This window comes from Cyprinodon variegatus, unplaced genomic scaffold, assembly GCF_000732505.1.
Source record: "Cyprinodon variegatus isolate N-32 unplaced genomic scaffold, C_variegatus-1.0 Scaffold107, whole genome shotgun sequence".
NCBI classification, from domain to species: domain Eukaryota; kingdom Metazoa; phylum Chordata; class Actinopteri; order Cyprinodontiformes; family Cyprinodontidae; genus Cyprinodon; species Cyprinodon variegatus.
This window is the reverse complement of record NW_015150560.1, coordinates 1177445-1190210: the sequence shown is the minus strand read 5'-3', so window position 1 is coordinate 1190210 and position 12766 is coordinate 1177445. Positions and strand designations below refer to the sequence as shown.

The 12766-nt window shown below is 38.1% G+C and overlaps 1 protein-coding gene across 3 annotated transcripts in view; it reads right to left on the bottom strand.

Annotated features, from left to right (window-relative positions):
• The window catches only part of asap2 (ArfGAP with SH3 domain, ankyrin repeat and PH domain 2), a 95058-nt gene that overhangs the window by 16688 nt on the left and 65604 nt on the right, over positions 1–12766 (bottom strand). For all 3 annotated transcript variants that reach the window (XM_015374667.1, XM_015374668.1, XM_015374669.1), the window contains 9 exons: positions 11391–11494; positions 9705–9774; positions 9339–9426; positions 7926–7974; positions 7591–7757; positions 5650–5783; positions 5219–5313; positions 1844–2033; positions 1671–1756 (listed from right to left, as the gene is read on the bottom strand). In XM_015374667.1, coding sequence (XP_015230153.1) covers positions 1671–1756; positions 1844–2033; positions 5219–5313; positions 5650–5783; positions 7591–7757; positions 7926–7974; positions 9339–9426; positions 9705–9774; positions 11391–11494 — 983 coding nt within the window. The remainder of the gene's footprint in view (positions 1–1670; positions 1757–1843; positions 2034–5218; positions 5314–5649; positions 5784–7590; positions 7758–7925; positions 7975–9338; positions 9427–9704; positions 9775–11390; positions 11495–12766) is intronic.

The window sequence follows — 12766 nt, the reverse complement described above, 5'->3', positions numbered from 1 at the left end:
TTTTGGGTGTACTATTCCTTTCATAAAAACCTTAAAGTATATTGACATTATATTGACCCCCCTTTATTCTGATTCCCTAAAGAAAATCCAGTTGTTTAATCTCAGTTTAAATGTAGCTGAGGGTCAAGGAGGGGAGTTCTGGTCCAGTTCAAAGTCAGGGTTCTACAAAAACATCTTAAAATTTAAAACTCTCAGATAGGGTTGTCAAAAGTATTGATACTCAAAAAGTATTGACACTGAAACGTTGTATCCGGATACAATACTCGTTTTTAAAAGTATCAATATAGTGCCACCACCAGTGGCACCTAAGCAGTCATTCATCTAAAGTGCAGAATAGAGGACAATGCACTTTCAGAACACTGTGTGATTGAATAATTCTACGCACTTTTCAGTTTCAGACTTTTTTTTTGTAACAGGTGCAGCTGCTGAGAATTATCTTTGTTTCTTAACCGGTTTGGCTAGTGTCATTGTTATGTGTGCAAAGCATGGCCAAGGAAGGAACACTTAATTTTAATTTTAAGTTTTTTATCAAGCTTGCTTAATATTGTGCACAGCATACAACCTTTATTGTATTTATTTATTCTATTTTATTTATTAATGATAATATTTCTGTAGAATTTTGGAGTCTTTGTTTTTATCCTCGTGATATCGAAAATGGTATCGAGTATCGGATATTTTCCTTAGTATCGGTATCGAGTTGAAAAGTTTAGTATCGTGAAAACCCTACTCTCAGGGCTCTGCTCCACCTGCAGATATGGGAGTCCACCTGGACGGATGAGGAGAGCCTTAACCAGAGGAGGAGGACCATAGTAACTCTGGAGAAGATGCTAAGTAGACAGGGCAACAAATCGGCCCCTATGGACAAGCTGCTAAAGAAAAATATGATTTCTTTTCTGCAAAATGTTAAGGAACATATTCTACTAAAATAAGACAGACTTTTTACAGGAGAGTCCTGAAGAAAACCTGCTAAAAAAGATCAGACTGAGGTTGAGGTTCATGTTGCAGCAGAACCACAGTAAATGGAGAATGTTGGCCTAGTGGGTTACAGCAGAGCGCTTGTACTCTGAGAAGGTTGCAAGTACCAGGTTTGATCCCCACAGCGTGCACACTGGCTCCCTGAGCAAGACCCTTAACCCCACAGTGCTCCCTGCGCACCACACAATATAATTGAGAAACTCTCTCAAGATATAAATGTTAATATCCACAGTTCTCCATAAAATATTACTGACCTTGGACTTTTTTTGCGAATAAAAACGAGCAAAGTTTTAAGTTTCTAGATGTAAAAAGCTGCGACACATGATCTGCTCTAAAAATAAATACACACCACACTTTTCAGATTTACATCTATTAAAACCAACATTAATGCACTGCTTTGCTATCTTTAGACAGCAAAAAAATATCTAAGTAAATTACACTAACCTTTATTTAATGTTAAAAACTTAAACGTTTTTCTATCAAACAATATAAATCAACAGCAGTAAGCTAACAGTTATGGGAAGGATTAAATCTCCCTGCAAAACTGTAGTATGTAGTAAAAAAGAAACATTGCCTTTTTTTAAAGAGGCGTGGTTTGAATTTTGTTGTTTTTTTTTATTTTAGGGGAACAATCACAGCTTCTAAATATAAACTGTTTGTGAAGGCCTCCTGTGTCGTCTCCGCTCCCTCTCTACCTGTTCTGGGTGAGAAAGTCGACGATGTGAAGAGAGGTTCTGTCAACCAGCCTGACAGCCAGATGAAGGGCCGTCTCTCCTTGTTCCTGCAGAGGAGAAACCATCGCTTTAAAAAAAAAGGAAGAGGAGCCATGAGAAGCAGAGGAGACGGAAAAAAACTGCAGGTTTCTTACATGTCCATTGGCGAGCGGAATGGGCTCCATCAGGTCCACCCCCTCGGCGTAGACCTGGATGAGTGAGAAGATGTCTCGAGCCTTCACCGCCTCGCACAGCGTGTGGAGCCTCGACGCCGTGTCGGGACACTTCCTCCTGGCGAACCGTTTCTCGATGTATTTGGACGTGATGAAGTCTTTCCTGGTTTGCCTGGTGAGGAAACAAGGCAGACAACTTTGAAAATGACATCCAGTGCTTTTGTGTGTGTGTATATATATATATATATATATATATATATATATATATATATATATATATATTTTTTTTTTTTTTTTATGTTTTGTAAGATTAATGGTGATAGCTGCAAGTGGCACGCTAACTCCACGCCATCAGACTTTACAACGCTTCACTGGGGGCGAGGAGGCGACACAGGACAGGGGGAAGGAGTAGCACTTGTATTTTTTATTTTTTCTGTAAAATGTGAACTCCATATTTATTTGTATTTTGCTTAATTTTAATTTAATTTAACCTAATACTTTTTTGTTGCTTAATTTTAACTTAATTTAACTTAATACTTTTTTGCCCTGTAAGCTGCTGGTAACCTTAATTTCCAGAGGGAGTCTTCCCAAGGGATCAATTAAGTACTGTCTAAGTCTAAGTCTAACCCACGCTGGTTCTGTACAGTCTGCCAGGTCCGCTAATGCTAATACTAACCCAACAAAACCAAATGTTCAACTTACCAGTTAAAAAATACTACTACTCACATGTTCCACACGTTTTACTGCACACTTATTGAGATTCTGCTTTTGTGTCTAAACCCACCTGTGTGGCGCCCTCCTCAGGTTCAAAAGGGGTTACTGCATCTTAATTTTGCCATGAATATGATGCATTTCAGAAAAGTGACATCAGCAGCTCCTCTCTAAGCAGCTGCTCTCTGCTGAGGTCCGCTTGGGGACTGACAATACCGTAAATAAAATGAGTTTCTTTTGAGGAAACATCTGAATAAATCATGATTTTCCACATTATAAAAAATAGTGAATGCATTAAGAAATAAAAATGAGTCTGGATCATCTGTCTGATATAGTATGGTGACTTTACATTAGTTTTGTGTCAGTCAGTCACATGACCTGAAAGCTATTGCAGGGGTTGACATTAAGGAATTTTACCACTAACCCAACTTTCACATTTCATTTGCCCAGAAACTATTTTTACTTGCCCAGTATAATGTTTGATAAATATAGTTCCTAATATTCATGTTTGTATATATATCAATGAAACATGTTTGTTTTTTAAATGTTTTTTGTAATTCAGTAAGTTTCCAGGTTCCTGGTGTGTGGTGTGTATCTGCATGCGTCAGATAATGAACTCAAGCCTACATTACCGTGTTAACATGCTTTTCAATCCTTCCTGCACATTCTTTTTAAACTAAACTTTGCTTTAAACTGTTGTGTGCTTGGAAAAATATAAATTGTAATGTTAAAAATAAAAAAAAAACTTGACAGGTTAAAAACTTACACTACTACTACTCACCAATTTAACATGTTTAGCTCTATAACATTTAAATGCACCACTCCAATGTCTAAGAGAAAAAAATTTAATGAAGATTTTTTAATGTATGACCTGCATCACTGTACAGAATAATGCCATATGATAGAAATATTTACACATACAGTTACAATTATTATTTTCCTAATCACTGACTGATCATTTTTAATCTAGCATGTATTACAGTGTAGATTAAATTCATCATCCAGGTGCTGCTCTGCAGCATTCTCTCCCCAAGGAGAGAAAAATCACGCCATCTAGCGGAAAATCATGCAGCTTTTTCAAATCACGCGAGAATGTGTACAAAACAACAAAGATGGCGTCTGCAACGCTTGTGGGTCGTTTTCATCGAATGTCGGTGATTTTAAAGTAATTTTGAGTGATAAATATTTTTTTTTGTGATCATTGCAATTGCCCGGGCAAATGCAATGATATTTGTACTCTCCCGACAATTAAAACTACTTGCCTCAGGCGATTGGGCGATGGTTAACATCGAGCCCTGCATTGGGAGCAGGGACACTAATTTTTAAATGACAGAAATCAAAGAAAATAGTAAATGCTTCAAAACTGGACAATAAGGGGTATGCGTCGTCTGTCAGGCATTGATTTTGTGTGAAGGGGTCACAAGAGATTAAAGTTATTTAGTGTTTATCAAGAGTGTTTGGTTCAGATATTTATTAACGGTCCCCATGAGAATCACTCTATGTTAAAGGAAGGAGCAAAACCATCATTGCTGGATCACTAGAGGGTCTGCTACCTTTTTAATACAAATAGCAACTTTTGTCAATAAAATATATAAAAAAATATATATATTTTTTGAATTAATACTTATTAAACCAAGATTTTTGGAAGGGATTTGAAAGAAAAATAATTATTTGTTTTTGGAAAAAAGTTTGCACCAAGAAGCAAACTACGAGAGTCACAAACCTATAAAAATATAAAGCACATTAAGCTGAAGCTAAAAAGTCTTAAATTAAAAGCCTTTAACCTCTGGTTCCATGCTGTTGCAGATGTTCTGTGCAGAAGAAACCTTTTTCATGGGCTCTATGGAGAACTCCGGTACTGTTTCCTGTCTTTTTCTACTGGATGAAGCGATTAATCCAGGTGTGCTTGACCTCAGTAACCGTGGCCTGACACACCTGGATTAATCAGTTCATACAGTGGAAAGAGACAGGAAACAAATAGCTGCATTAAATTCAGGAAGCAGTAGAGTTGTGCATAGAACCCATTACCTTAGGAATAAAATCATTTCTTATCGACCTTCATAAGAACCAAAGGGCCACATGTGCTCCTGCTCTAGAAGTTCTTTCAATCATTTATATTTGGAGAACAAACAATTTAATTTAAATTTAAACTTTTATTTAGCTTTGACTTTTAAAATCAACAAACTTCGATTTCTTTCATTGGAGCAACATAAAGTAGAGTAAGAAGATTTTTGTTATTTTCACTTGTAAATATGAAAGATGGGGTGAAGAATGGAATCCCACAGAATGATGGTGCCACCACCCTGTTTCACTGTGGAGATGTGTTAAAGTTTCTCGATGCTCATTTGGTCCAGATCTCATGTTAGCTCTGCCTGCATGACTTTTACAAAACATCAAAGAGAACTTCCTCCCTGCTTCACAGCGTTTGTTTTTATAGACACAGAGGCAGTGTTGTGGGTTTTATTTTACCTTAAAGGCAGAAAATAAACCCCTTGATGTTAGAAAATTGAGCAAACCTGTAGCAGAAGTCATAAAAAATCTAATTCAAAAGAAAAGTGTACGATAGCATCAACTTAAAGCAGAAAACGGTGGGCAGGGAAACCAGAACAGTAGTGAGTATTTCGCGTCCAAAGAGCCAGAACTTACATGTCACTCGCTGGGTTTGGTTTCACAACGTTCTCAGCATTTAAACAAGCTTCCATGATTTCATTAAAACCTGCATTCCCCACGTTCTTGGCCAGCTGCGGAGGAAACAAACACAGAGAGAGTAAATTTAAAAGCTGCATGAACCAAGTGCATCCGTGCAGCTCTCACACCCCTGTCCTGAGCTGTGAGAGAGGAGCAAGCCGTGTCTGACTGTGGCGTCTAAAGCAATCATGACTGGAAGCGTTTAATCCCAGATGTCCCGCAGGCTGTAAATCTTTGCACCAAACCAGGATTTAAAAAAGCCCCAAAAAAACAACAAACAAATTCTGAATTTTGCGAAAGGAAACGTGAGCCGGAGGACGCTGCAGCATCTTACCACATCACTTCCAGGAGAAGGAAAATTGAAAATTAGAAAAGGAAAATATTTGTACCAAGAGCTCTGAGGTGCTGAGTACATCCAGGGTGAGGGACTGGATCCGCGAGTAGTGGACCCCGAGCTCCCTGTGGATGCCTGAACATTCAATGCAGGTGAGGATGCCCAGGTTGGTGGACAGCCATGTTGGACCTGAGGAACAAAAGTAACAATGATATAAAATAGACATTATTTCTCATTATTATTTTTTTTTTTTTACCTGAAGACAAACACCATAGAAACAGCCACTACTCTGAAATTATAATCATCTCCAATTTATCTCCAAAGCCTTTAGTTCTGCTTGTTTAAGCTTTGATTGGACATCTTAAACAGAATATTAGAAAACAGCTGAGTGGTTTGCTAATTATTTTATGTGGGGTTTCCATAAGGTTTAATTCTCTAACCTTTTTTTTTACAATCTCTACAAATAGTGTAAACAACCTCAGACAATTATACATGCATCTCTATGCAGATAAATCTTTGGTTTTTGGATCCAGGCTCAGAATGAGCACCTTGATATGTGCTTGAGAATGGCTTAGTCTCCATTCAAACCCAGGTTTAAAGCCTTGCAGGGCAGCCTAAAGCCCACTGCCAACATTAAGACAGAAAAAAGGATGAAAAAACGCTCAGTTCAGGGGTTTTATAAAATACAATAATTAGGAAATTGGCTATATACCAAACTGAACGATTGTTGTTCTCTATTTAAAAAAACAGTTTAGATTAAAAAAAAAGTAAAAAAAACTTCAATTTTTTTTATATTGTTGTATTTAAAAAGCCAATGCATAACATGGATGCAAAAACACCTCATTTTATTTCACTGTTAAATTTTGTTTAAAGTAACATATAATTAAAAATGTCTCTGGACCTTTTTTATTCGGACCCCGCTCATTTATTATTGTTTCTACCCCTGCTATTGACCATCGACGATAGACTCAACATTCTCTTTTTAAACAGCGACGTTTTTGTTTCTTTTGTTGGACCTACGGGTTAAAACGAAGCCTACGACAAAAAACAAACAAAAAAAAAACAACAACAAAACAGAAAACCTAATGCTGTTTTTAATGGTCTACATTAACTCCCCCAGTGCCACCGTGCAGCAGCAGAACCAGAACAGCATTTTTTGTTTGTGTGTTTACTGGCCTCCCCAACAAATGCAAAATTAAAGAACAATAAATTAAAAAAGGAAAATTCTCTCCTTCAGTGAAGCTTTGCGATCTCCATAAAAAATAAAAAATAATCCGCCCCAGTTTTCAGTCCGTTTGATTTTGAGCATTCAGATAAACTAATGAATAACAATAAATAAACAATGATGTCTCATAACGTAGTCAGAGCAACTGGAAATGAGGAAACTTTTCCCACTGTACAAGAATTCTACATTTTTCACAAAGAAACAACCATGTTGATCTTATTGGCTGTTAGTGTGTGAAGGTGGTTAACAGCTTTACCTGTGGTGCAGCAGAAGCGCTCTGAGGGGTGCTTGTCTTTGCCCACAAAGTCCCTTGCACAAATATATCGTCAATCGCCATTAGATGGACTGATAAATATTGGTTGGAAAATCTTTTACACATCATCCAACCTCATTACTTTAACGATTTACCAGATCTTATAGCGGATAAAACTGTCTCCCTGAAGGCCTCAGGCTCAAAGCTGTGGATCTGGCAATGGAGTTCCCCCTCCTTTCAACATCCAGGAACGCCAAATGAAATATGAGATTTAAATTTTATTATTAATGTGAGGTTCTGATTTATTCTTCATTAGATTCTTTGGTTTAATGGCTTATTCATAAATATTGAATTAATGCTTATTACTGTTAAAAATAAATCTGAAATGTGCCATCATATGACTGAAATGTTCGGACCCGAGTGTCTCAACCGAGTGTCACAAAATCTCCTCACAGTTTCATGATGAAAATGTGGTTTTTGAGCTGCAGAACCGCCATGACGGCAGCGTTTCCACTCACTGGGGGCTCCGCAGTCGCAGCACACGTCGTTTCCCGTCATCCTTTTCACCTCCCCCAGGATGGCCTTTGTCAGCTCCTGTACGATGTTGTTTTCGCCAACATGGTGGTCCCCCTTAAACGCCTGATTCAGAGCCTCCTCTTTACTGTTCTGCAGAACTGAGATCCAGCTGGGAGTGGAGGGGAGGGAGGACATAAAAAAAGGAGACATGAGATAAATGGAAGGAAGAACCAACAGAGGGGAGGGAGGAAAAGGATGGGTGAGGAGGTAAAGATCTACAAGAGGAAGAAAGTGTTTGGAGGGAAAAACAGGAAGAATGGAGGAAGCAGAAACGTACATCTGACAGTCCTGGTCGTCCTCGGCTTGAAAATGATATGTTCGGTCATCTAAAAGGAAAACAGAAAGAGGTTCATAAAACAGTCTTAGTTTAGATTATGTAGTTTAACATACATGTTAATACATAAGTCTTCACACCCCTTCCATTCCTTCATTACCCATTACAACTAGGGTTGAACATTTTATGATTTAATCGAGTCATAGTTAAACAAAAAAGGATACATATTTGTGAGGGAGAGGCAAAGTCAACCCCTTTATTCTGACAACCTAAATAAAATTCTTCTCCAAATTTAGTAAACAGATTGATGCTGTAATTTGATCTCATGTAAATGCACGTGCTGCTTTGATATTTCCGGGCCAAAATATTGAAGCTCATTCTAAACGTTACCATTAATGCACCAACCCCAGGGTAACACAGGATGGAGGCAGCATCATGCTGTGGGACACTTACAGAGCAAAATCCAAGACAATTCTGGATGAAAATTCAATAAAGGCTACAGGAAAAGAGTATGTGTTTTATTGTAATTACACTGTCACAAAGACAGAGCAAAGAAATGAACTCTCTGAATTTATTCCATCCCCTTGGGGAGCAGTGGGCCGCCATTGTGCGGCGCCGGAGTATGGTTGAGGTTCATCTTCCAACAGGTAAACATCTCCACAGAGATACTATGAGATGGTTTAGGTCTTGTATGCTGCAAAAATTGAACTAAAGTACGAACAGTTTTCTTAGAAAAATTATCTGCCTTTCATTTAACAGGCAAATAAATAAATAATAATAATAACATTTGCCAATTAAATTAGTATTTTAGCCCCTTAAATACTTATAATGATAATAATACTAATAAGCGAATAATAAATTCCCTTAATTATATAAAATGCATCTAAAATATGCAAAGCATTAGAAAATTTATTACGACAAAAGTCCTAACGTTAGGTCTAAAAGATAAAAGTCATTACATTACTAGAAAAAAGTCATGATTTAATAAAAAGTCATTATATTAACTCTAGAATATTATAGTAATATTGCAAGAATAAAGTCGCAGCATCAGTAAATAAAAGCTGCAACCCTAATGGCTTAAATAGAAACGGGCTATTTTTACAGATTTTTTTACAACAGATAAACTTAATTAAAATATCTAGGGGGTTCATAGGTGTAATGTGATCAAATATTTTGCTGGACAGAGGAAACCTGCAAAAATATAGTGTTTTTAAAAACTCCAAGAATGAATTAGTTTAAGCTATTATGCTTTAATCTGCTTTAGTCTGCCATCATGTGGTTGCGGCCTGCTAAGCCGGAACCTTTGACGCTGTTGTCACTAAAGAGACCAAAGTCTGTGGGAAAAATGCTGATAACAGCTATGGACACACAGAGAGAGAGAGAGATCCGCTGCCCAACGAAAGATATTACACCTACGTGAAATGAGGTCGAAGCTTCTCTTCTCCTCCGGATTGTGTTTCACCTGGCAGGTCAGCAGGTTGAGTTTAGCTGGCGGTCTGTTCGCCTAGTAGAGACAACAGTCACAATGAAAAACAAGCTGAGTGAGCGGAGCAGGAATGTTGTGTTTGATGGTATTTGACTGCTGCTGCGGCCCGAGCCAAAGGAAACATCTGATAAGCTGCTTGGAGTCAGAAGCCTGTGTTGAATCTTAACTAGGAGGGAGTTTGGTGAGAAAGGACTCCACCATTGGCTCTCTGCTGTTCACTACTGCACATTTATTATTATTATTTACATTATTTAGTCTGTTTAGAGATGCTGGGATCTACCCGCTATCAAACTTACGGTGCCGTGTGAGATGGTAAGGTATCCGTTTTTAGCCGTGCATTTTCTCTTCTGCCAGACTTTTCTCAACCTGCACAAAGAAGACAAAAAGCTCACAATCACCATCTAAATGACCTGAAAGTGGATTATAATGGGGTTTTTTAACTAGACTTCAGCACCAACTACACCAAGAATGTTTTCTTAAAACGCTTCATATTTGGTCCTACCTGCTGAAACTGCTGTAATCATCAATTCCAACCAAAAAACACTAGAAATAATTCTGCATGCCACTATGAATAAAGCTTATTTTTTTGTTATTGATGTGATATTAAAGATATAGAGGACAATCTTTTATTTCCGAGGTAGAGCATCTTAATAAGTGGTCCTCCTAACTGTCAATCATTCTGGTGATATGTTTACGTAAGGCTGTCCTACATGCTGGTACCGTTAGCTATCTTTTTCTGTGCATTTGCACTTTCAGGCTGTGGTGAGCTACGGTTTCAGACAGTCATTAAAGCTCACCTTTCTCACTGCGGTTCTTTGAAAAATGGCAGAGGGCCGTAAAACAAAAAGTGTCTTTGAAGTGTATGAGAAAAAGAGAAAGGCCTCAGAAGAGGCAGATTTAACCCATAATGCCTTGCGCGGGGAGAGCTCTCCTCGCAAAGCATTATGGGATTTGCTGTTACAGCGGCCTGCTGTTGTCATAAGCTGTCGCTACCTGACATACAAACTAATAAAGATGGCGCTGGCGTCACACAGTCAAATCTAGGCACCCTATATATTGTGATTGAGGAATTTTAGGGGTTATGGCGGACATTCAGGCATAGTAAACTTGTATGAGCTATGAGAACAGCAACTTTTAAAGGAGAAGTGCGGTCAAAGTCAGAATTCAACCCTTTGAATGTACTTTAAATATGAAATTATTACATACTGTTCAATAAATGATAAGTATTTTTAATTCAGAGTAATTTTAATGTGAAAGTGCTTTACTGGAGGCATCCATGTTTGTCAAAGAACACTACTGCCACCTACTGGTTAGTGACGTCACGGTACGGTATCGGCTGTTGATCAAGTCCCAGTGCTGTATCTGGTGTTTGTCACAACGCGCTATTATCCAAGTCATCTTGAAAACATTCTTCTTCCAAATGTTGGCTACATATTACGGGTTTTTTCTCTGGCCAGAAGTTCGATGGCAAATCCTCCCTCTTCAAGTTGGCGATCCAACGACCAACCCGTCCGTGGAGGATCAGGAATCAGAAAGGTGGAATAACTCTTTATTTTCACTTTTACCCGATGTATTCCAACATCCAGCTGCCATGCACGTGGGCATTGTTAGTTTCACTATAGCGCTGGTGAATTTCAATGGTGAAGTCCTCTGGAAATCTTCAATAATTGTTGTTGATTGCAGATGTGTCTAGTAGTTCCCATTGATTTAGCTTGTAAAGCGGGGAGAATGGCGCTAGGCTTACCGCACCGTGACGTCACTGCTGGAAGATGGCAGGAGGGAGGGGCTACTATATTTGGGCAAAAATGGCCGCTCCCGGACTCAGTGATCGCATCGAAAATTATTGTTTTTATTTTTTTACTGATTAACGCTAAATGTATCAAATCACTGCGAACCAACTGATTATTCCTTGTTGAGGGAAACTGAACCGTGTTCAACTATTCCCCTGGATCTGACCCCTGAGGCCCAGTGGAGACGCTCACCCGTCACTTTTCTTGAACAGGAAGCCACTCCGCTCAGTGCCGTGCTCCTTGTTGCCCTGCGGCTGGTGCAGGCTGTACGTCGTGCTCTGCCGCACCTGGGAATCCTGGGAAAATTCAGCCGACAAGACAAGTTAGAGGTAAAGGGAAGAGAAATCTAAACAATGCACTAAGAATCTGCAAATTCTCCTTGATTTAAAATGTTCAGGTTATGGTGACCAGTCCACAGCAAAACATAGAGCAATCCAAAAAGTTAACCTGGAAGACTTTAAAGGTTAACAGTAGAAAGGGTCAAACCAAAGGTCGGGGGTGTCTTTAGTTTCTGAGTACGGCAACCCTAAAATATTTAATGAAAGCCATTCCTTCCTGTGAAAGGGAAATGTTCTTCATGCCACAGGCTGCAGCACATTACTGACATATGGCAGATTCCCTCTAATGCGCCGCAGATGCACACAGGATGTTTCTGCTAATTTATCGAACGTTGCAGCACATTTTAAAACAACGAGCTGCATGAAGGTATCTGTCCAGATTCATCAAGACGGAAAGTTATCAGAGCTAAAATCTTGTCATGCCTTTGGTTCAAAGCCCACACAACCACACACAGAGATAAACACATGTATATATATTATAAATATTATATATATATATATATATAATATATATATATATATATATATATATATATATATATATATATATATATATATATATATATATATATATATATGAATAAATAAGGGAGTATATATATATATGAATAAATAAGGGAGGTCAATATATGATTCTATGATAGAAACAAATCAGCTTATTCATTTTTAATTATAACTGATGATGGAAAGAACATTTTTAGGATTTAGAAAGAATTATCTAATTTCCTTTATGAAAATTAAAAGATAACAAATGAAAATGTTTCCAATGAGGGACTGACATTCAACGGAAGAGCAAAAAAACAAGAAAAAAATTGACATTTCAATGAGATCAGAGTTAAATGAAAAATAAACTTTAAAAAAGCTAATCTAAATAAAATTAAATAAAAATAAAATGAAAACATCACTAAACAAATAGACCTAGAAATTGCAGATCCACCAGAAGACAATGGCTGTGTCCGAATATCCGCCCTAACCACTATATAGGGCTCTAAATAGGCACTATACACTAACCACTACACTCACCGGCCACTTTATTAGGTACACCTGTCCAACTGCTCGTTAACAGTTAACTTCTAAGCAGCCAATCACATGGCAGCAACTCAGTGCATTTAGGCATGTAGACATGGTCAAGACAATCTCCTGCAGTTCAAAGCGAGCATCAGTATGGGGAAGAAAGGTGATTTGAGTGACTTTGAACGTGGCATGATTGTTGGTGCCAGAAGGGCTGGT